The sequence below is a fragment of the Ochotona curzoniae genome, unplaced genomic scaffold (genome assembly GCF_017591425.1).
Source record: "Ochotona curzoniae isolate NIBS_2020 unplaced genomic scaffold, NIBS_Ocur_1.0 scaffold_2453, whole genome shotgun sequence".
NCBI lineage: Eukaryota > Metazoa > Chordata > Mammalia > Lagomorpha > Ochotonidae > Ochotona > Ochotona curzoniae.
The window spans coordinates 13,850,076-13,869,386 of record NW_024467094.1 but is presented as its reverse complement, the minus strand read 5'-3'; the positions used below and the strand labels follow the sequence as shown (position 1 = coordinate 13,869,386).

General features: G+C 52.3%; 1 protein-coding gene across 4 annotated transcripts; it reads right to left on the bottom strand.

The window, feature by feature from the left end:
- Positions 1–1,015: 1,015 nt before the first annotated feature.
- Positions 1,016–18,902, bottom strand: FLOT2 (flotillin 2). Of its 4 annotated transcripts, none has more exons than XM_041000264.1 (11): positions 18,820–18,902; positions 11,879–11,960; positions 8,166–8,256; positions 5,601–5,724; positions 4,444–4,562; positions 4,221–4,334; positions 4,000–4,119; positions 3,697–3,911; positions 3,216–3,399; positions 2,753–2,902; positions 1,016–2,665 (listed from the first exon to the last, which is right to left on the bottom strand). In XM_041000264.1, the coding sequence occupies exons 1-11, from the start codon at positions 18,866–18,868 to the stop codon at positions 2,627–2,629; spliced, it is 1,287 nt and encodes a 428-aa protein (XP_040856198.1). In that variant the 5' UTR covers positions 18,869–18,902; the 3' UTR covers positions 1,016–2,626. The 4 variants fall into 4 exon arrangements, with proteins under 4 accessions (XP_040856198.1, XP_040856197.1, XP_040856199.1 ...); XM_041000263.1 differs by lacking the exon at positions 8,166–8,256 and adding an exon at positions 6,643–6,733; XM_041000265.1 differs by lacking the exons at positions 11,879–11,960; positions 18,820–18,902 and adding an exon at positions 6,643–6,733 and having other exon boundaries at positions 8,166–8,230.
- Positions 18,903–19,311: the final 409 nt, after the last annotated feature.

The window sequence follows — 19,311 nt, the reverse complement described above, 5'->3', positions numbered from 1 at the left end:
CTGCCTAGGTTAAGGTCATGAAAACACCCCGACTATCCTGCAACCCTTACAGTTTGTTTTTTGACATTAAGTTCATTATCCATCTCAAACTAGTTTGGTACATGAAAGGTACATGAAGGTAGGGTTTCTGATTTCATTTTCCTCTATATAAATCCAGGTGTTCCAGCACCAATTATTGTAGATTTTCTATTTTTGAATTGTCTCAGTGAAAAGCCCAAAATATGCTTCATTAACATTCTAAGGGGGTTGTGGTGTTACTGGCACCATGGTGTAACACGCTAATCTTCAACCAGTGGTGCTGGCATCCCATATGGATTCCAGTTTGAATCTCAGCTTCTGATCCAGGTACTCCCAAACAGAGGCTCCCTGTTAATGTACCTGGGAAAGCAGCAGAGGATGACTAAGTCCTTGGGGCCCCGTACTCATGTGGGGGATTTAGAAGCTCCAGATTCTTGGTTTTGGATCAGCCCACTGTGGCCATTTGGGTAGTTATCGGATTGAAGACCTCTACTCCTGTCTCTGTAAATCTGCTTTCCAAAGAAAACAAATAAGATTCTCCAGGATGACCTCAGTCCTGCTCCTGCTCTGCTGGAGGGGTCTCCATGTTCCCTCCTCATTGCTCTTCCCACCACCTCTGTCCTGTTCCTGCCCCACTAGAAAAAAAGGAATAATAATAATAATAAAAAGATTCTACCGGATGTGGAAACAAGTCTGTGTCCTAATGTCACCTACCAAGGTTCTTGCTCACTTAGCTGCTTGCTTCCTAGTACATAGATCCTGCTGTTCCTTTATCACACCAAACACTCTGGGTAGAAAGCCTACCCTTAGGCATGCTCATGACTCATCCCTGTACTTTCCTCAGCGCCACTATCTCAATGAGGCCTTCCTTGGAGCCCAATAGCTCAGTACCCTCCCTTCTGCTTCTTTCCCTGTTTTTTCTTTCCTCATTATTACTGAGCATTTTCTAGCACACTGTACATTCAATTTTTACAAATCTTTTTGATCTATAGGTAAGCTGCAGAATGCACTATACTGCTCATTGCAGTCTCCCCATCTAACACAATGCCTTGCACAGAGCAAGTATTTGACATGATTGTAAAATGAATAAAACTACTGACACCTATGGAGGTAAAACTGTCCAAAGTTAGATAGGTGATACCAACAGATCTGAGATTTAAACCAAGCAGAGTTCATGCCCTCAAGTCTTTGGAGGTGGCTCCAGCAACTAAGTAGCACACAAGTGCAGAGAGCCTGGTAGTCCCTGCCACCTTTTCCCCTTTAGACCAGCTTCTTGGTCAACCACCACCAAGTTCCAGGCTGCTCTTGGAGGGCAAGGCCAGTGTGCTAATGCCCCCCAGTGGCAAGGGTGGGAAAGGACAAGTTGAGGGCAGCCTTGAGACAGAGGAACCTGATTGGTTGTTGGTTCCCTGTTTCTCCTGTCCCAGAGATAGAGCATAGGAGGTAGGCAGAAGAGATTTTTATTGGACTAGAAAGGGCAGGCAGTGGGGCAGTGCAATATCCAAGCCCCAGACCAGACATGCAGCATCCACATGCAGGAAGAGCTACATAGGCTGGGGCAGGCCTGGGGGTTGGGGGTTAGGGCCCAGGACTGTGGGAAACCCACAGCATCCACACCAGAGTGCTTGAGCCCTGGGCTTTTCTGCCTCCACTGGAACAAGGAGACAAGACTGGGCTGTGTCCCCATGGCTGAAACCTTATCACTCTGGCCAGGAAGATGGCACATGGGGAATAAGGTCTGGCCAGTCTATAGCACTTGATTCTATACAGGGTTGTTACAGCCTTGCCCGTGAGAAGGGTCTGGCACCCAGGGCCATGCAGCCATAGCAGAAAGAGGATCTACACATATTCTTGTCCCCAACAGGGCTAGATCCTGATCCCAGAAAGGCTTAGTCCACGCCTCACCCCACCTAGCAGGGACATGCCCATGAGGAGGCTCTCCCTGAGCACAAGCAAGGACCTCCTAAGGCAGTAGTGGAGTGAGGGAGCTGTTAGACGGGAGGCCTTGCCCCTGTCCCTGGGGTAGGGAAGAGGGGGCAGAAGAGCAGGTCTAGGCCTCAGGAGAGATGATGGAAGACTGGGATCTGTAGCCATGGCTACCCAGGTCTAGAGGGGCAGGAGTGAGAGAGACTATGGGCTCCCCAGGGGAGGACTTAGGCTGGGAGGACCAGGCCAGGAGAAGGGAAGAGTGGTCAGCCCATCCAGAACTCCTGCTGAGCTCTGTCCAGGGCCACAAGAAATATAATCAGATGCACAAAGAACTTCAAGGCACCAGGATATGAGGAGCAGCAGGGCCACCCCGCCACAGACAGTGATTACAATAAACATCTTCAGCCTAGGCTACGTGATGTGCACAGTGAGGAAACAAACAGAGGAAGAGACCCATGGGGAAACTAGGTGGAAGACACATGAGATGAACATGGCAGTGAAAGTGAGAGTGTTGGAGAGCAGAGGAAGGGGAGACAGACAGGAAAGGCGGGAAGACAGTAGAGATGGCCTGAACACGCAGCACTTCTGGTCCCTACAAATAAGGCACCAGAGTCAGTAATGTTTCCGTTGTTCCTGTGGTGGTAAAACAGGCGCCGAAGGGGACAGGCCTGCGGGAGCCTCACACCTGTGCACCGGTGGCCTTCTTGATCAGGGGTATCTGCAAAGATGAGAGATGCCATGAAGCCTTGGTGCTGGGTCTCTGGGCCTCTCCACTGGGCCAGCAGGCATGTGGGCGGGCACGCACCTTAGACAGGTCCACACCCGTGAGGGCATGCACGGAGGCAGGTAGCTCGGCCAGCAGCCGGTTCACTTCTGACGTCACCTTGCTGTTGTCCCCGCTGAGGACTACAATCTCGTCGACTTTGGTTAGAGGAGCTGCGATTTTGGCGGCGATCTAGGAGGCAGGGTGGGGAGCAGAGCATGGTTGGTGCCAGGATACTGTCCACGCACTTTACCCATCTTCTCTCCATCCTTTCTCTGCCTCACCCAAACTGCTTATTTATAAGCTATGGTATGGGAGAGGCCTGTGGTCCAGGGGTACCGGGGCCTTCTGAGAGAGTTCTGTTTGCGCTGAGCATTTCCTGCCCCATTCAACCCTTCCAGTCTGTGACTGCTACAGACAAGGCCCATAGAAGCTCTGGCTCTTATCCAGCTAAACAAGTGAGGACACGCTGCTCCCAGGTCCCAGCCTGGAGCAGGAGCCTTACCTGGGGCAGGGCCTCCAACACCAAGGCCATCTTGGCTGCATCCCCATACTTCTGGTAGGCCTCTGCCTTCAGCCTCATCCGTTCGGCCTCAGCCTTGCCCATTGCCTCGATGACAGCTGCCTCCGCCTCTCCAATTTTGCGGATCTTCTCGGCCTCTGCCTGTGCCAAGAGGACCTGCTTCACCCTGAGGGAGCCCAGGCAGGCAGGTGAGTGGCAGGTGCTAGGCTTCCCTCCAGCCCTCTGGTCTGACAGCTGCCAGGAGTGGGAGACAACTGAAGGGGGTGCCCAAGGAGAGGCTATTGGCTCCCAGTTGCAAGGGGGAGAAGGACCTAAATAAGCTTTTGGTACCTCTCTCCCTGACTTGGTCATCCTGGCAATATTCTTCCAAATGGTGGCTGGTGAGGTGCAGGGGGTGTGCTGATGGCAGAGGAACCTAATGGGCCCTGCCTATAATCCCGCTCCCCATCCTCATGGCTCTCACTTTTCACCCTCAGCAATTTGCTGTATGCGATGGGCTTCAGCTTCGGCAGGCCGGCGAACAGTGGCGATGAGCTCTTTGTCTGTGCGCAGGATCTCTTGTGCCTCCACTGCGATCTGCTTCTTGCGCTGCACCACCTCAATCTCGATCTCTTCCTGTCGGATCTTCTGCTGCTCACGGGCCCCTTGCAGCTCATAAGCCAGCTGGGCTTCGGCAGTCTGTGGTGGGACAGCCAGCATGTCAGAGCCTGGCCATACAGTGCTGAGCCCTGAGTTCTAACCCAGGCTGCCTGGCATGGCTTCTCACCTTGATGTTGACCTCCTCACTGAAGGCTGACTTCTGTAACTCAAAGGCTCGCTTGGAGTCAGCAATCTTGGTGTCTGCCATGAATTTGACATCTAACATCTCTTTCTTGCACTCGGCTTCCTGGGGGCAAGAAGGGAAGGTACTAAGTGTCTCCCCAGGAACTACGGTCCCATGGTCCCCCAAGGCCCAGTCCCTGAGGGTGGGGAGAAAATCCCACATACCCGGATACCCGCATCCCGCTCAGCCTCGGCGACACCAATGTCAGCATCTCTTTGTACCACGGCGGTCTGTGTCTTGCCTAGTGAACTCAGGTAGTCTACTTTGTCATACACATCCTGGGGAGGGAAGGGGAGTTGTGGCAGGCAAGAGTTATAAGTCCAAAGAGGGCAAAACTCCCACATCCCAGATGCATGCTGGGGGACATGGCTCTCCTGGCACACATACCTTGATGGTGAAGCTGAGGATCTCAATGCCCATGCGGCCTACATCAGGTGCTGCCACCTCCCGCACCAGCTTGGCAAACTGGTCCCGGTCCTGATAGATCTGCTCCACGGTCAGGGTCCCTAGGGGTAGAAGGGTCACAGGCTGGCTCCACAGAACCCCCAGTCACCTGGGAAGGGAGATGGCATACAAGACCAAGTCTGGGCACATGCAGGGGTTGTGCAATTCTGGGCTGGGTTTTGTTGGGATCTTTTCAACAGGGTTTAGCACCCGAACAGCACAGACTGGGGAACTGGCAGAGAGTGCCAGTTGCCTGAGCACATGGGAGCCTCCAACTCCACCCCATTGCCCTTTCCTTCACTCAGGTCATCTGAATTTTTTTTTTTAAAGATTTACTTTATTTTGGGGTTGGCGCGGTAGCCTGCTAGCTAAAGTCCTCACCTGCATGTGCCGGGATCCTATATGGGTGCCCGTTCATGTCCCTGCTTGTGGTCTAAGAAAGCAGTAGAGGATGGCCCAAAGCCTTAGAATGCTGCACCCACATGGGAGACCCAGAAGAAGCTCCTAGACCCTGGCTTTGGATCAGCTCAGCTCCAGCTGTTCTGGCCATTTGGGGAATGAATCAGCAGAAGGAAGATCTCTGTCTCTCCTTTCTATAAATCTGCCTTTCCAATTAAAAAAAAAAGATCGACTTTATTTTTACTTGAAAGGCATAGTTATAAAGAGAAGGGGGGACAGAGAAAAAGAGAACTTTTCCATCTGCTGGTTTACCCCCTAAATGGCTGCAATGGAAAAGCTAGACTGGTTTGAAGCCAAGAGTCTGGGGTTTCTTCTGGTCTCCCACATGGGTGTAAGGGCCTAAAGACCTGAGCCATCCCTCTGCTGCTTTTTAAGGCCATAAGCAGAGGTGAATGGGAAGTAGAGCAGCTAGGACACAACCTAGAGCCCATATGGGAGTGGTTGATGTTTCAGGTTCAGAATTAGCCTGCTATGCCACAATGCCAGCCACAAATCATCTGAAGTATTGACATGAAGTACTAGCAGAAGGAGTGTTTCTACTTGACTCCTTGGTAGGACAGTTCCCCTGCCTGTCTCAGGACACCTCCATGGCCCTAGCCTGGGGACCCCTCAAGGCTCGTCCAAGGCTGGGCAGGACTCACCGAGGATGGACCGCAGATGTCCCTCCAGGGTCTGCAGGACGACGTTTTTGATGTCTTGCACATTCTTACCCAGGAATTGCTCACAGGCCACAGCTAGGAGCTCCTTCTCTGTCATGATCTTCACCTGCCAGGGTCACAAAGGTGCCTGAGCCAGGCTGTAGAGGAAGAGTGAGACCCCAGACCCAGAGGAGTGGAGGCTGGGGGCCACACCCCTGTCCTCCCTTCTCAGAATGGAAGGCCCAGGGGTCTATGAGAGTGGTCAGAGTTTATCTGAGGTCTCTCATGGGGAAGACAGGCAGTACCGGGAGTTCTCCTTACACTGTAAACTTGGCCTTCACTGGTGGCCCCAGGGCCTGACCTGGCCTCCCGGGCACCTGGGTCTCACCCCTCCACTGCTGCAGCCAATTGCTCCCTTACTAGCTGAATATAGGCTCCCCATGGATGGGAGACTTTCAGGCTGAGGAACAGGGTAGGAGATGGAGAATAAGCAAAGCAGGGCACAGCCACCAAGCCAGAGCAGGCGATGGGTCCAGGGAGCATCCTTCCCAAGATGCTCAGTCAAGGCCCTCACCAGAGGCTCACCTGACGCTTGAGCCTCGTTGCCCTGGGAAGTCGAGAGGGGGATTAGGGGAAGAACCCCTCACTGAGACCTCAGTCTGTGACTTACAGAGCCTAGCGTTTCCCTGCCTCACGTGGCCTCTCCCTCTGGACCCCTTCCACCCCCTTCCTGGGGAACAGGAGAATCTAGGCTTGGTATTTCCAACACCTGCAAAGAATGGGATGGGGTTAGTCAGACAGGAGCCCTCAGCACTGGTTCTGTCCCTCGTAGGCCGCTGAGGAGAGAAGGGGTGTCTGTTAGTCCTGCTGGGTGGCCAAGGGAGCTGAGTATGTTCCAGTAGCAACGACCCTCTCAGGAAGTGGGGGCAGGGGCAAGGGCTCCAGGGAGACTGCCCCTGGCTGCCATCCTTTCCTCCTCCCACCGACCCCAGCATGAGGACGAGGCAGCTCAATGGACATGCGCAGGGCTGCTGAGTTACTATACCTGGGCGACACCCGTCACAGTTAAAGCTACCCCCTCGGCCGTCTCTACGTCCTCGCAGCGGGGCTGCAACGTCATAATCTCTAGGGAAATCCTGCCAAGAAATGCAAAACAGGGGCATGGGTCTTGAGAGGCCCAGGGCCTGAGGGCCTGGGGACAGAGTCCAATGCCTCACTGTTCCAGCTGGGCTGGGCCAAGGGTCCTTGCGAGGGTCGTAGCTGGGAACGTGTGAGAAGCTGAAGAGCAGACAGAAGGTGCAGGTAGCACCAAGGGAAGGGGAAAAATGGGCTATGCATGGACATGTGTCCTCTGCTCCAGTCAGCCTGGCTTGAATGGCAAGGAAGAGGAAGGAGGAGGTAAGCAGCCATGGTGACGCAGGGCTGGGGACATCTAGGTATGTCCTAGGACAGCAAGCGAACGCTGGTGTTTCATGCTGTGTGTGAGGGGGCGATCCATGGGTGCTGTGTGAGCATCCCTCAAGGGCCCTTACTCCTTCCATGAGTCTTCCCTGGATCTTCTCCCCACCCCAGGCTGCTCCGGGAGGCTACCTAGAAAGCTCTGCCTGGTAGGCTGGTAGGCTGGTAGGCTGGGGGTCTGAGCATTCCTAGGTCAAGATGATTCTGTACCTGCCCTTGACCAAGGAAGCCTGTGTGATCTCTCCATTTGGCAACAGGCTATGATTACAAGTGTACTGTCTGACATAAGGCCCATTACAGTCCGTTTGGCAGTAAGTATTAGCTCTAGAAAGAGGGGCTCTAGCCAGTTTGACTCTTTAAAGGACCATAATCACTGTTTAACAGGACTCAGGCATCTGCAGATGGTTCTCCTAAGGGGAACACAAAGGGGGAGAAGGCCATTCCAGGGTATGGAAGGGGGCCTTGGCCCTGCCGTTCCATACAAGGGACCCCCTGAACTGGTTCTCAGGCCTACACAGTGATGCTGGCCCTCCCATGGCCACAGCACTGCTGAGACAGGGATGACCTCTTCTGATCAGAGCTGGCAGGATGGGAGACAGGGATAATGAGGCAGGACATTTTGCCTGAGAAGATGGAGGGGTAACTTAATGCACAGGGAGGAGGAGGGCTGGCCTGCATCCACTCCAGGGACAGAGGCCTTCTAAGGCTGACGGCTGTATTTCCAGGGCCTGAGATCAGGGAGGTGTTCAGCTGGAGAGCTGGTGAATGAAGAGAAGATGATGGAAACACGTACCTTACAGAGAAAACTGGGGTTGCCCAACCTAGCCCAGAACTAATCCACCAGCAGCGGCCACTTGATAATGAAGGCTTGGCATCCAAGGACAGTCCCTGGCCAACCAGAAGCCTCTGTTCTTTCCCCACTCACAGCCCTAGGGGACAAGGGCAAGAGATCTAAATGTCTGCAGGGATCTATCCTGACACCCAGAGCAACAGAGGTAGGAACAAAGGGAAAGGAAGTATGCTCTCCATCATCCAACTCCTGCCTTCTGGGCCCCACCGGGCAGCAAGACAAAAGGTTAGAAACAGAGGAGGAAGCAGGTGGGTTATTACCTGTGCAACCCCTGTTACGAATAGCGGGACCCCCTCCGACGTCTCAATATTCTCACAGCGACACAGGATGGTCATAACCTCCAGAGACAGTCTGAGGAGCATCCGGGGAATAGGGAGAGGTAGGGGCAGGAAGGGGTAGGAGGGGACACAGCAAACACACACAGTGGTTACCAGATAAGCACTGATGCCTGATGCCTGGGGGTGGGGTGGGGGTGCTCTCAGGACTTCAAACCCCCACTGCCAGTTCAGTGAGGGCCTAAACCCTTCCACCAAGCAGCTGCTGGGCCAGGGGGAGGATCCTGGGGCAGGAGGCTTGAGCGCAGGGAACCTGTGTTGCCTGTCTCCTCTCTTTCCCAGAAGACTCCTCTCACCCCCTGGGAGATACAGCCTCAGCTCCTACCATAGCATGCCAGCCCAGAGATTACTAAACCACAGGAAATACAGACTCCTGTTCAGAATACAAAGCCTGTGCCAGCAATACAAAAACCTCAGAGCTAGGGCAGGTACTGTGGCACAGTGGGTTAAGTTACCACTTGGGAGACCTGTATTCTATCATCAGGGTGCTGACTGAGTTCCTGCTCTTTTGTTGCTGATTCATCCTTTTGCTAATGTGCCTGGGAAAGAAGCCAAGCATTCAAATATACGGGTCCCTGGCAACCATGTGGGAGACCCAGATGGAGTTCCTGTTTCCTGGCATTAGCCTGCTCCAGCCTGGTTGTTGCGGGCATTTGGGGAGTGAACCAGTGGATGGAATATCTTTCCCTCCCTCTCCTTCTCCTTGTCACTCTGCCTTTCTAAATAAATAGATCTTTCAGGAAAAAAAAAAAAAAAAGAAAAGAAAAAACCCCAGAGTTTGTATTACACATGGCTCAGAAGGTGACAGACAACTTAAAGCCAAAAAAGTCCAGAGAAAATTTGAAATTTTCTGGCTTGGGCCTGGAGGCTTGGACAAAGATTGGGGAAGAGGGAATGCTCCTGCCAGGGTATTCACAGGGCCAACTGGAGATGACAGAGTAATCTGCTCTGGGATTTTTGAAGCTGGGCAGGGGCAGAGAAAGAGTACTGACGGGCCTGGCACAATGGCTAAATCCTTGCCTTATAAGCACTGGGATCCCTTATGGATGGTGGTTCTGGTTGCTCCACTTCCCATCTAGCTCTCTGATTGTGGCCTAAGAAAGCAGTCGAGGATGTTCCAAAGCCTTGGGACTCATCACTCAAGTGGGAGACCTGGAAGAGGCTTTTAGCTCCTGTGTCAGATCAGCTCAGCTCTGGCCACTGCAGCCACTTGTGAGTGAAACAATGGAGAGAAAATCTTTCTCTCTGTATCTCCTCCTCTATAAATCTGCCTTTCCAGTAACAATTACAAAAAATACTGGCAAAGAAAACAGGCACCCAGAAGTGACCTGACCTGGCCTGCGCTAGCTGTGTAACTGAGCATGTGTGGAGTGGTAGGTTAGGCAGAGGCCAGGCTGTGGACACAGCAGGTCTCCTTAAGGCAGGAGAAAGTAGGGAGGAGAAAAGGCTGAGGCTTAAGGGCCAGGACCAGGTGGATACAGGGATGGGAGAAGGAGGCATTGTGGAGTCCCCAACTCAACTCTGCAAGGGCTGCTCTCACAAACATGCAAACATGCAAAGATTGGTTAGTTTGAGCCCCAAACACTAGCACCCTTGGTCCTGCAAGGACTCTCGACCCAGCACATACAGGAACCCATCAAGCTCTCTTCTGGGGAAGGTGAAAAGGAGGCAAGGAGGGAAGGAAGATAGGAGGGTAGTGGAAGCCGCAGTTCAATGCCAGGGGTGGAAATGCACAGATAGCAGAGGGAAGGAGGCTCATGTCAGGGCCATGAGGTAGCACAAGAAGAAGCAGCCAAAAGCAGCAGGCTGGAGTTCACTGAGACTGAAGCCTGGCTGAGAAGGAGGGGTGAGTGACATGCCAAAGATGGTTGTTCAAAGTGCCTCAAAAGAGAGACTGAGCTTTCAGGCAGATCTAGAAGCTTCTATCCTGACTCGAGAGGCTCAGTCTATGTAGGAGAGGGGGAGGTAGACTACCCCCAGAAAAGGGAACAAGAAGGCTTGGGGTATAGGCTCTGACTACCCAGCAAGTAGGACCAGAGGGCAGTGCCAGAGTCTGGTCTGAGCATCTTCCTAGGGTGAGGTCAAAGTCTTCACCTCCACTTCTCAACTCCATCCCCACCATCGAGGAGGAATGACCCTGCTATTCCTGGAGCTCTGCCACCTTGGGCAAGAAGGGAGAAGGTGCAGCAGCGTGACCTCTTACCAGGCTGCCTGGGTCACTCCACAGTGTGATTCTCTCACGTGGAAGTCCACTACTGAGGACTCTGATTGACACCTCTCATCTTGGATGAGAAGAGCCCCTGAGACTGCTCAGCTCTGCTAGGGTAAATGGAGAGGAGGGGTGGGAGAGTGGAGGAGGTTCCTAGAAACCCAGGAAGTTACCAACCTGTGCTGTGCTTCCCACTTGCCACCTGCAGACACCCTCAGATCTCAGGGCACCTCTCTGCTGACTGCTGGGCTTAGAAAGGGGGATTTCCAGTGGAATCTTGAAAGCTTTTCCTCTGGGATAACCGATCTCCTTGCAACACACCCACAACTCCATAGCTCTGCTGTACTTGTTGCCTGGGTTCTGCAAGGATCTGCCCCAGGAATGGGGTGATAGTGGAGAGGTGGCTGGCCTGCCTCATCTCCTGGGGGGCAGTGAGGGTGCAGAAGAGGCCAGCCCACTGGTGGCACCAGCCAGTGGGACCAGAAGGCAGGCACTCTGGAAAGCAGAGTTTTCCTTCCTTGGTGAAGTCTTTCAAGTTGACTTAGGAGGTCCAAGGTGTTTGCCTAGCCCAGCATTGGTTCATCAGTTCCCATCCCCTTCTCCTCATCCTTAATCCACCCACTATTCAGCATCACAGAAGCCACTTCTGATGGTACGGTGTCCCCCACGTTCCACAGGGTCTGGTTCCAGCACCCTCATAGATACCGAAACCCCTGAATGCTCTAGTCCATTATGAAAAAATGGCACAGTATTTGCACATAACCTGTGACTATCATGTTGTCAGAGTTCTTTAAATCACCTCTAGATGATTTCTGATGGTTAACATGGTATAGTAAATGTTCTAGAGATTGCTGTACTGTGTGTGGGGGGAATAATGTCAAGAAATAAGTCTGCACATATCTGGCATGTCTGTGGTTTCTCCCAGTATTTCCCGTTGGTTTAATCTAGGGACGTGATACCTGCAGGATGGACACTGACAACATGTCCAATCCCTGCCACTTGGCCCAGGGTCTGCACTGGCAAGGCTCTGTGTATGCGGTGTCTTCAGCATTTCTAGAAGCTTCTATTCCTGGCAAACATCTACTCTAAAACAAGTGTACAGCTAAGAATTCCTTGATAACTTACAGCTGGAATTGGGAATCTGAGATTCTGCTAGGGCAAGACCTTGAATTCTCTGTGATGGAAATGATGTCACCTCTGGTGGAAGAAAGAGCACGCAGCAAGGGGAAGGGCCGACCGTGCTGCTGTGCACATCCCAGGTCAGAGTCAGCTGTTCCACCTGCTGCTTAGGAGACTTCCACTTCCGAATGGCAAGTGGTGAATGGCGGGGACTCCTGGTTGACTTGTGGGGTGGGTGGGTGCAGATGACGGAAACCCTTCTCTTTCACACTCACAATTATGACAGGTTTTGGGGATCCCAGGCTCTTACCTCTGAGTGTCGGAGATACACCACCAGGCCCAAGCCCAGCCGCCATAGACGTACTGTTTATAGTCGGAACCACAACAGCCCCCTGGAGAGCAAAGCAAACCACTGCTGGTGAGTTCTCAGGTCTTTCCCCCTCCCCAGTTCCCTGAAGGCAGCTTCCCAGTAACTCCTGAGGTGCTGAGTTATACATAAATGGGGGACAGAGGAGTTCCCTTGGCATTTAAAGGACTTACACTCTATCTGGCAGGCAATTTGCTTCAAAAGGCTATTTAACGAACACTTCCAGAGAAAGAACAGGAAAGTGGGTGGGGCTGGTCTGGGAAAGCATCCATTTTTCACTCAGCTCAGAGTGTTCTTTTGCACCAGATACAGAGCAAAAAGACAAAAGTCACATCCTGAAGGCGGGAAGATGAGGAGGAGGAACTGCTTCCTGATAGAATTACTGTAACACCAAGTGGTTCACCTGCTATCAGCTGGTGCAGTGGGAAGAAGGGTGGAGACTAAGAAAGGCACCTTGCTCCCCCTGGCAGCCACATCCAGGGAAGCTCCTGCCCCCAGGCATTCAGAGTGGCTCTGTTGCCCTTGTGGGAGTGAGTGGGAAGGCAAGGCCTCAAAAGGAAATGTTTCCTGTAAACTGGGTATCAGCCCGACAGAGCATGCCATGAAGCCAAGACCCTGATCCAGTGTGCTCTCTTTATAGAAATGGAAACAGACTGGAAGGATAGGATTTCAGCAGAAGCCCGAAGGTGTCATCACCTCTGTGTTCACAAGCTTGGGTTTTCCTGAAAGCCTCTGGTGCCTGCCTCCCAAGAGCAAGCTCTGGGACAGTTTTACGTAGCTGGGTTACAGTGCCTCTGAGGATTCTGGAAGACGTGGGTGGGGCAGCAGATGGCACATCACAGAGTGTGTGGGAGTGACTAGGTAAAAACTGCATGTTGGAAAAAAGAGGCTGAGGTCAGAGGGAATGGGCAGAAGGCTCCTACAGTAACCCAGGTGAGGCATGGCAGCTGATATGGGGTACCTTGTAGAGCAGGCTTACCCAAGAATGTGTCTCTCTGTGAAGACAGAATCTTCCAGACCCACACTGTGTGATACTGCAGTCACAAGTTACATGTGGTGTTTGTGCATTGTAAATATGGCTGGCTATGCCCAAGGAACTGAGTGACTAATTGAATTTAAATTGCCCTGTGTGGCTAATGGTGTACCACATTAGACAGTGCACTCTAGCACCTGGGTTTGGGTTGGGTGTTAAGGTCAGTGACCATAACAGGGATGATGGAGGGGAGAACCAAGTTGGGTGAGAGTGGGGATGGTGACACAGTAAGCCAAGCCACAGCCTGTGACACTGGTATCATATATGGGAGTGCTGATTGGAGTCCCAGCTGTTCTGCTTTAGAGCTTGTTCCCTATTAACACATCTGGGAAGGCAGCGGGAAATTGTCCAAGTACTTGGGCTACTACTACCCATGTGGAAGATCAGAGAGAAATTCAGGCTTCTGGCTTCAGCCTGGTTTTAGTACAGCTGTGACCATTTGGGGCAGAACTAGCAGATACAAGATCTCTCTCTATGTCATTCTTTCATTTATTGGAAAGGCAGATCAGATTTACAGTGAGTAGAGAAAGAAAGATCGTCCACCCACTGGTTCACTCCCTAAGTCGCTGCAACAGCCAGAGCTGAGCCAATCTGACGTCAGAAGCCCAAAGCTGCTTTTGGGTCCCCCATGTTGGTGCAGGGTTCCAAGGCTTTGGGCCTTTTTTAAGCAGGGAGCTGGATGAGAAATAGAGCAGCCAGGACATGAACCGGCGTCCACATGGGATCCTGTGCTTGTAAGGTGAGGATTGGCATCTCCACCTCCCTATTGAGTAGGGAGGGTTGACATCTGAGATTGCTCATAACCAGCCAACTCAGTGTCTTGGGTCTGCCATGATGCAGAGTGCTAGTGCAGGCTGAGCACCTCTAGCTGCCAAACCCCAAATCCAAAATGCTGTAAAATCCAACAAGAGCTGTAACAGAAGCTCCAACATGATGACACAAACAAGAATTCTGTATCTGCCTCAAGGAGGGTCACAGTGAGAACATAATCGCACCAGAAATATCATATAAAATTATGCTCAGGGTAGGTGTACAGGTATATACAAAACACACAGGAATTCTGTGTTTAGATTTGGGTTTCCTACCTAAAATATCTCCATCTGCATAAACAAGCATCCCCCAGGGTGACACATTCAAGATGCAGTGTGAAACGCCTCTGGCCCAGAGCAGTCGGATAAATGACACCCAAGCTGCAGGAAGCACCAGAGGCACAGGGATCTAAGAGTAGCCCCACCCAGTGGGGGCACAGGCACTAGGAGGCAGACTTCCGGTGTTTCTTTTGGGTGGAAACATCCGTTCAACATCCAGCATAAGCCATTACAGGCTTCTCTGGCCTGGGAGGCAGAGTAGGGAAAGCCTCTGGAGGACAAGCAATCTGAAACCCAAACCATCTCAGGATCAAGTGGGGAGGGAAGAGGGCCAACAAGCTCCGCTTTAGTCCACTTTCCAGGCCTGCTGGGGGTTGGGGCACGCTGTCTGCAGCCAGTGCCAGGAGATGGCTCACTGTGCTCTGGGAAGTTGTGAGGAGGGAAGGGGTAGCAGAACACTGCATGAGTCTACTCTTCACCTTTAGTCCTTGACCTTGGGAGCCGGCCACCTCCTCTCACATGGGGCCTCCCACATGGGGCCTCCGCCAGGGGCAACAAGGCCAGGTTTTCAAGGGCAGCAATACAGTAACAACAGCAAGTGGGACTGGTGGCCTGCCCCACCCCTAGAAGGCCTCATCCTCCAAGCTCCCTCTCCCAAGAGTACAGTTAGGTGCCTGTAGGTGGCTGTCTCCCATGATTGCTCCAGTTCTCACAGCTGCTGACCTGCAAGTCTCTCCTACTTTAATCTCCTGTTTAAACCCAACTCATTCTCCCCTGCTCTGCTCCCAGTCAAGTTGAAGAAACACAAGTACATCCAAAGCAACTTCTCAATCTCTCAGCCTTGCCCAGACACAATTTATACTCTGCTCTCCGAGTAACACCCTGACTTCCTGCCACCACACCCCCATCATCATCTTCTATTAGCAAGATCACACTTTGCAGGCGGGTTTCAGTCTTTTATCCACTAACCTTCTTCAGTGGTTTGGCAATCCCTAAGGATCCCTCCTCAGAAAGTTTAGATACAGGAAATAAAATTCCTAAGAAGGGCAGACATTTAGCCTAGCAATTAAGATGCCAGGGGGCCTTAGCTCAATTACCTGGTTATATATATACACATACATATATATTTACCTCATATATGTGTGTGTACATTTAAGGTTTGCAGGTTCATTTGAGACAGTAGTACTCAAGACAGATCAAGTCATTGGGTATCTACATTCCATATGGGAGACCAAGACTAAGCTCCCAGTTCCCAGCTTCAGCTAGCTCAGTCCAGGCCTGTGGGCTTTTGAGGGAGTGTGTACCAGTATGTAGGCACACACACTATTTCTTTCTACCTGTCAAAACAAAAACACACAAGAGGGGCTGCTGTTGTGCATAAGTTGGTTAGGCTACCACTTGTGACACAGGTATCCCAGATCAGAGGGCCGACTAAAGCCCTCCAGTCCAGCTTCATACTCTGGCACTGAGGAAGTCAGTAGAAGACAGCTTAAGTACTTGGGCCCCTCCACCCATGCGAAAGACCAGGATGGAGACTTCTGGCTCCTGCCTTGGGCCTGATCCAGCCCTGGCTGCTATGGATATTTGGGGAATAAACCAGTGGGTTGAAGATCTCTCTCTGTCTTCCTCCCCCCTCTGTTATTCTGTCTTTCAAACCAATTAATCTTATAAAACAAACAAGGCAGGCATTTGGCGTGGTTGTTAAGGTGCCTCTTAAAATGCTTGCATCCTACATTGAAGTACCTGGTCTCAAGTCCTGGCTATTCCACTTTCGATAGGGCTTCTGCTAAGGTGAATCCTGAAAGGGCAGTAGATGATGGCTCACATACTTGGATCCCACTACTCATGTGGGAGACTCATTGAGTTTCAGGTTCCAGCCCTGTTATAGTCATTTGAGAAGTGAAAAAGGTAGGTGGAAGAATCTCTTCCTCTCTCTCTGCCTTTCAAATAGAGAAAAGCTACTTTAAAAACAATAGAAACAGATATTAAAAGTTATCAAAATGTTAAGACAATCAAGAGTATTGTATAATATTATACATAATAAGCTGCAGCTGGAGATCTAATTACTACCTTAACCTCAAAGCAGCAATGAGCATAAATGATTTTCAAGGCACCTGCATCAACTGTAGTATATTAGGGAAAAACTTGCTAATGCTGCCAGGGATTGCTGTCAGCACTTACAAGAAACACTATATTTTAGCCACAGTTGGCAAAAATAACAACATACTCTCTTTCTCCCCCAACCTTAGGAAGACTTCCCCTGGCAAATGTTTCAAAGCAAGAGAAAACATTTTTTCTTTCTTTTCTTTTTCTTTAATTTTACAGAATGAAGGAGGGATGTTAGATACTGAGAGAAAGGAGATGAACATGAGTTTTCCGCAGAGGCTGGGCTGAGGTATAAATCGAACAGCAAGGGGTACATGGCTGTGCCTGGAGAGTCCATGACCAGTGCCTTGATTTCCATAAACCCCCAGGTCCTACTGTCAGACACTCCCTCTCTCCGCCTACCTTTTTTGGTTTTAGTGTCCTTAAATTTCGGCATGCTCCCTTTCCCATCTTTACAACAGCTTTCAAAGAATGTGAACATTTTAACAAATTTCTGAAAGTTGCATAGTTTTTTTCATAATATGTATTTTCTATAAGCTTTCTATTCAGCATCTCCTGGACCTCTGCCCCAAGCATTAAGTTTCCTGTAACCATAAGACAGACAGACAGACAGACAGACACACACACACACACACACACACACACAGCTAGTACAGTGGCTCAATGGCTAATATTCCACCCTGTGGTACCAGCATCCCATATATGCGCAGGTTTGTCCCAGCTGCACCACTTCCAATCCAGCTCTCTGCTTTTGGCCTAGGAAAGCAGTGGAGAATGAATCAAGTCCTTAGAACCCTGCACTTATGCAGGAGCAGAGAGATTGCTGATTCAGCTCTAAGTGTTGCGGCCACATGGGGGGATTGAACCAGCAGATGGAAGACCTTCTCTATATCTCCTTTTCCCTACAAACCTACATTTCAAATAAAAATAAATATTTAAACAAAAAGAAAAAAATGCTAAAAACAAACAGAAAAGCCAGGCACCGTGGCAGGTGGTTGGCACAGTGGTTAAGACACTGCAGCCTGGGACTCCCATATGCCATCTGAGCATGCCCAGGTTGGAGCTCTGGCTCTGGGTCCTGGCTCCAGTCTTCTGCCTTGGTTAGTAGTGGGGGTGCAGCTCAAGCACTGCGGTTCAGGCTGGAGTTCCCAGCTCCTGGCTTCCACCTGGCATAGTCCCAGTTCTTGTGGGTACTTGGGAGAATGGGTACCAAGGGATGGGAGATCTCGGTCTCTATGTTCTCAAAGAATTATTAAAAATATTCAAAAAAGTGTTGGGTAGAGTCCAGTTTTTACACGCCTTCTCTAGGTGTGAGGGTTGGTAAGCGGATCCCCGCCCTTGGTTTTCTCCCTCTTGATCTTCCACATGTGGGGTCTCTTCTTTCCCTCACATAGTACGACTTCGGTCAGGGATTGTGGGGAGATGATCAGGTGGAAAGAGTCAATTAAAAAAATTTTATTTGAAGGACAGAATGAAGACAGAAAGATAAGACAAACAAGATCTTCCATCAATTGCTTCACTCCCCCAGATCTTCATCCAGGCTGCCTCTATGGGTGGCAGGGGTCTAAGCAGGCCATCTTCTCTGCATTCTGACACATTGCCAGGAAGCTAGATTGAAAGCAAAGCAGCTCTGACTGGAACTCCCATTCCAAAAGGGGTTTCCCAACAAAGGGTCCAAGAGATTGAATTTTTGATTCAAACTGAGCCTGAGGCCCAGCTTTTGGGGTGAAAGCTTTTCAAGCATGTGCCAGTCTAACGGACAGACTCAGAGATTCTAACCCTCTCTACCCGCTTCAGCAGCCAGTCCTACCTGCTTCGCACACAGGCTGAAAAGCAGTAGAGGGAGGTCACACTTGAAGAGCTCCTATCGCCTCTCTGACAACACAGTCCCTTCCACAGAGCCCAGGGCGGGGGAGGGGGGCAGGCGCTACCCGACGCGGCAGCTAGAAAACACTGAGCCCCCTCCGAAGGGTTCCCAACGCGCAAGCTAACAGCAAGCTGAGGGCAGATCCAGTCTCGGCCCCTCACCTCTGCCACCCCACCCTTGGAGCGGCAGTCTCTGAGCCCCAAGGCATACATCCTAGTGTAACATTTTGCAACTGGAGCCTCACACTCCACAGCCGGATTTCCCAACCTGTAAGAAGCGGCGCCTGCAGGGCGGGCCGTGCCAGGAAGGCTCAGCAAGCCCCAGCTTGCTCGGAATTAACGGGTCTGACTGAACCCTGAGAAAAGGGCCCACGTCCCGGCCCCTCCCCCACAGGCACCTGCCGCTAGGGCTGCGCGCCCAGGAAGTCAAGCCCGACCTGCCCAGTTCTGGTCACTACTGACTCGTCGCCGCTCCCCTCCCCCGAGCCCACGGCTTCCAGGGCGGGACTCCCGTAAAGCCCACCGCGGAGCCTAAGGGAGGCCGTGCCTGAGGAAAAGGAGGCGGAGAAAAGAGGAAATAAATACGGGAAAACACGCAGCGGGCGGGCGGGGCAGCCTCCAGTGGGCGTCTGAGGGGCGCGGGGGGCTCTCCGGCCGGAGGATGAAGGGAAGCTCCCTTCTAGAAGGGTCTCAGGTGCGGCCGGCGTCCAGCGCAGCGCAGCGAGCTCGAGCCCAGCCCGCAGCGCCCCCACCCCTCCCCGCGGCCCTCCTCGGCACCGGGCGCCCCTCACCTGAAACCACCAGCGCCTCGTTGGGCCCCACCGTGTGGCAGTTGCCCATGGCGCGGGCGGGACGCAGGGCCCTGGGCCCGGCTCCGACGCGGACAGCAGCAGCGGGTCTGCAGCGCCCGGCCGCACCCAGCCTACGCCGCCACCCCCAGCACCGCCCGCTCGCGGCGCCCCTCCGTGGTCGCAGCCCCGCCGGAAGTGTGGCGCCGGAGGGCGGGGCCGGCCGGCCGAGAGAGGCAGGGACGAGCGCGAGCGTCGCGGCCAGCACGCTTTATTGCTTGGGACTCCGTGGCGATGGCGCTAGGTCGCTGCCTAATCGCACTCCGCGCCTACAGATTTCTTGGGGAATCACTGCCCAGAGAGCCGGTCAGTCGACGAAGCCCCGGGTTCGAAGCCCAGCGCCTGCTCTCAGCTGGCTGTGAGACCTGGAGCGGGAGTCCCATCCGGCCTCCAGAGAAGTGGAAGGTAGCTGAGCCAGCTAGCTGGTCTGCTGAA

Excerpts from the sequence above, each read along its gene's own strand:
- FLOT2 (XM_041000264.1), bottom strand. The coding sequence starts at position 18,868 with ATGGGCAACTGCCACACGGTGGGGCCCAACGAGGCGCTGGTGGTTTCA. Across the intron at positions 3,400-3,696 it reads CAAATTGCTGAGGGTGAAAA|GGTGAAGCAGGTCCTCTTGG; the intron begins GTGAGAGCCATG and ends GGGCTCCCTCAG. Across the intron at positions 2,903-3,215 it reads TGTTGGAGGCCCTGCCCCAG|ATCGCCGCCAAAATCGCAGC; the intron begins GTAAGGCTCCTG and ends CCTGCCTCCTAG.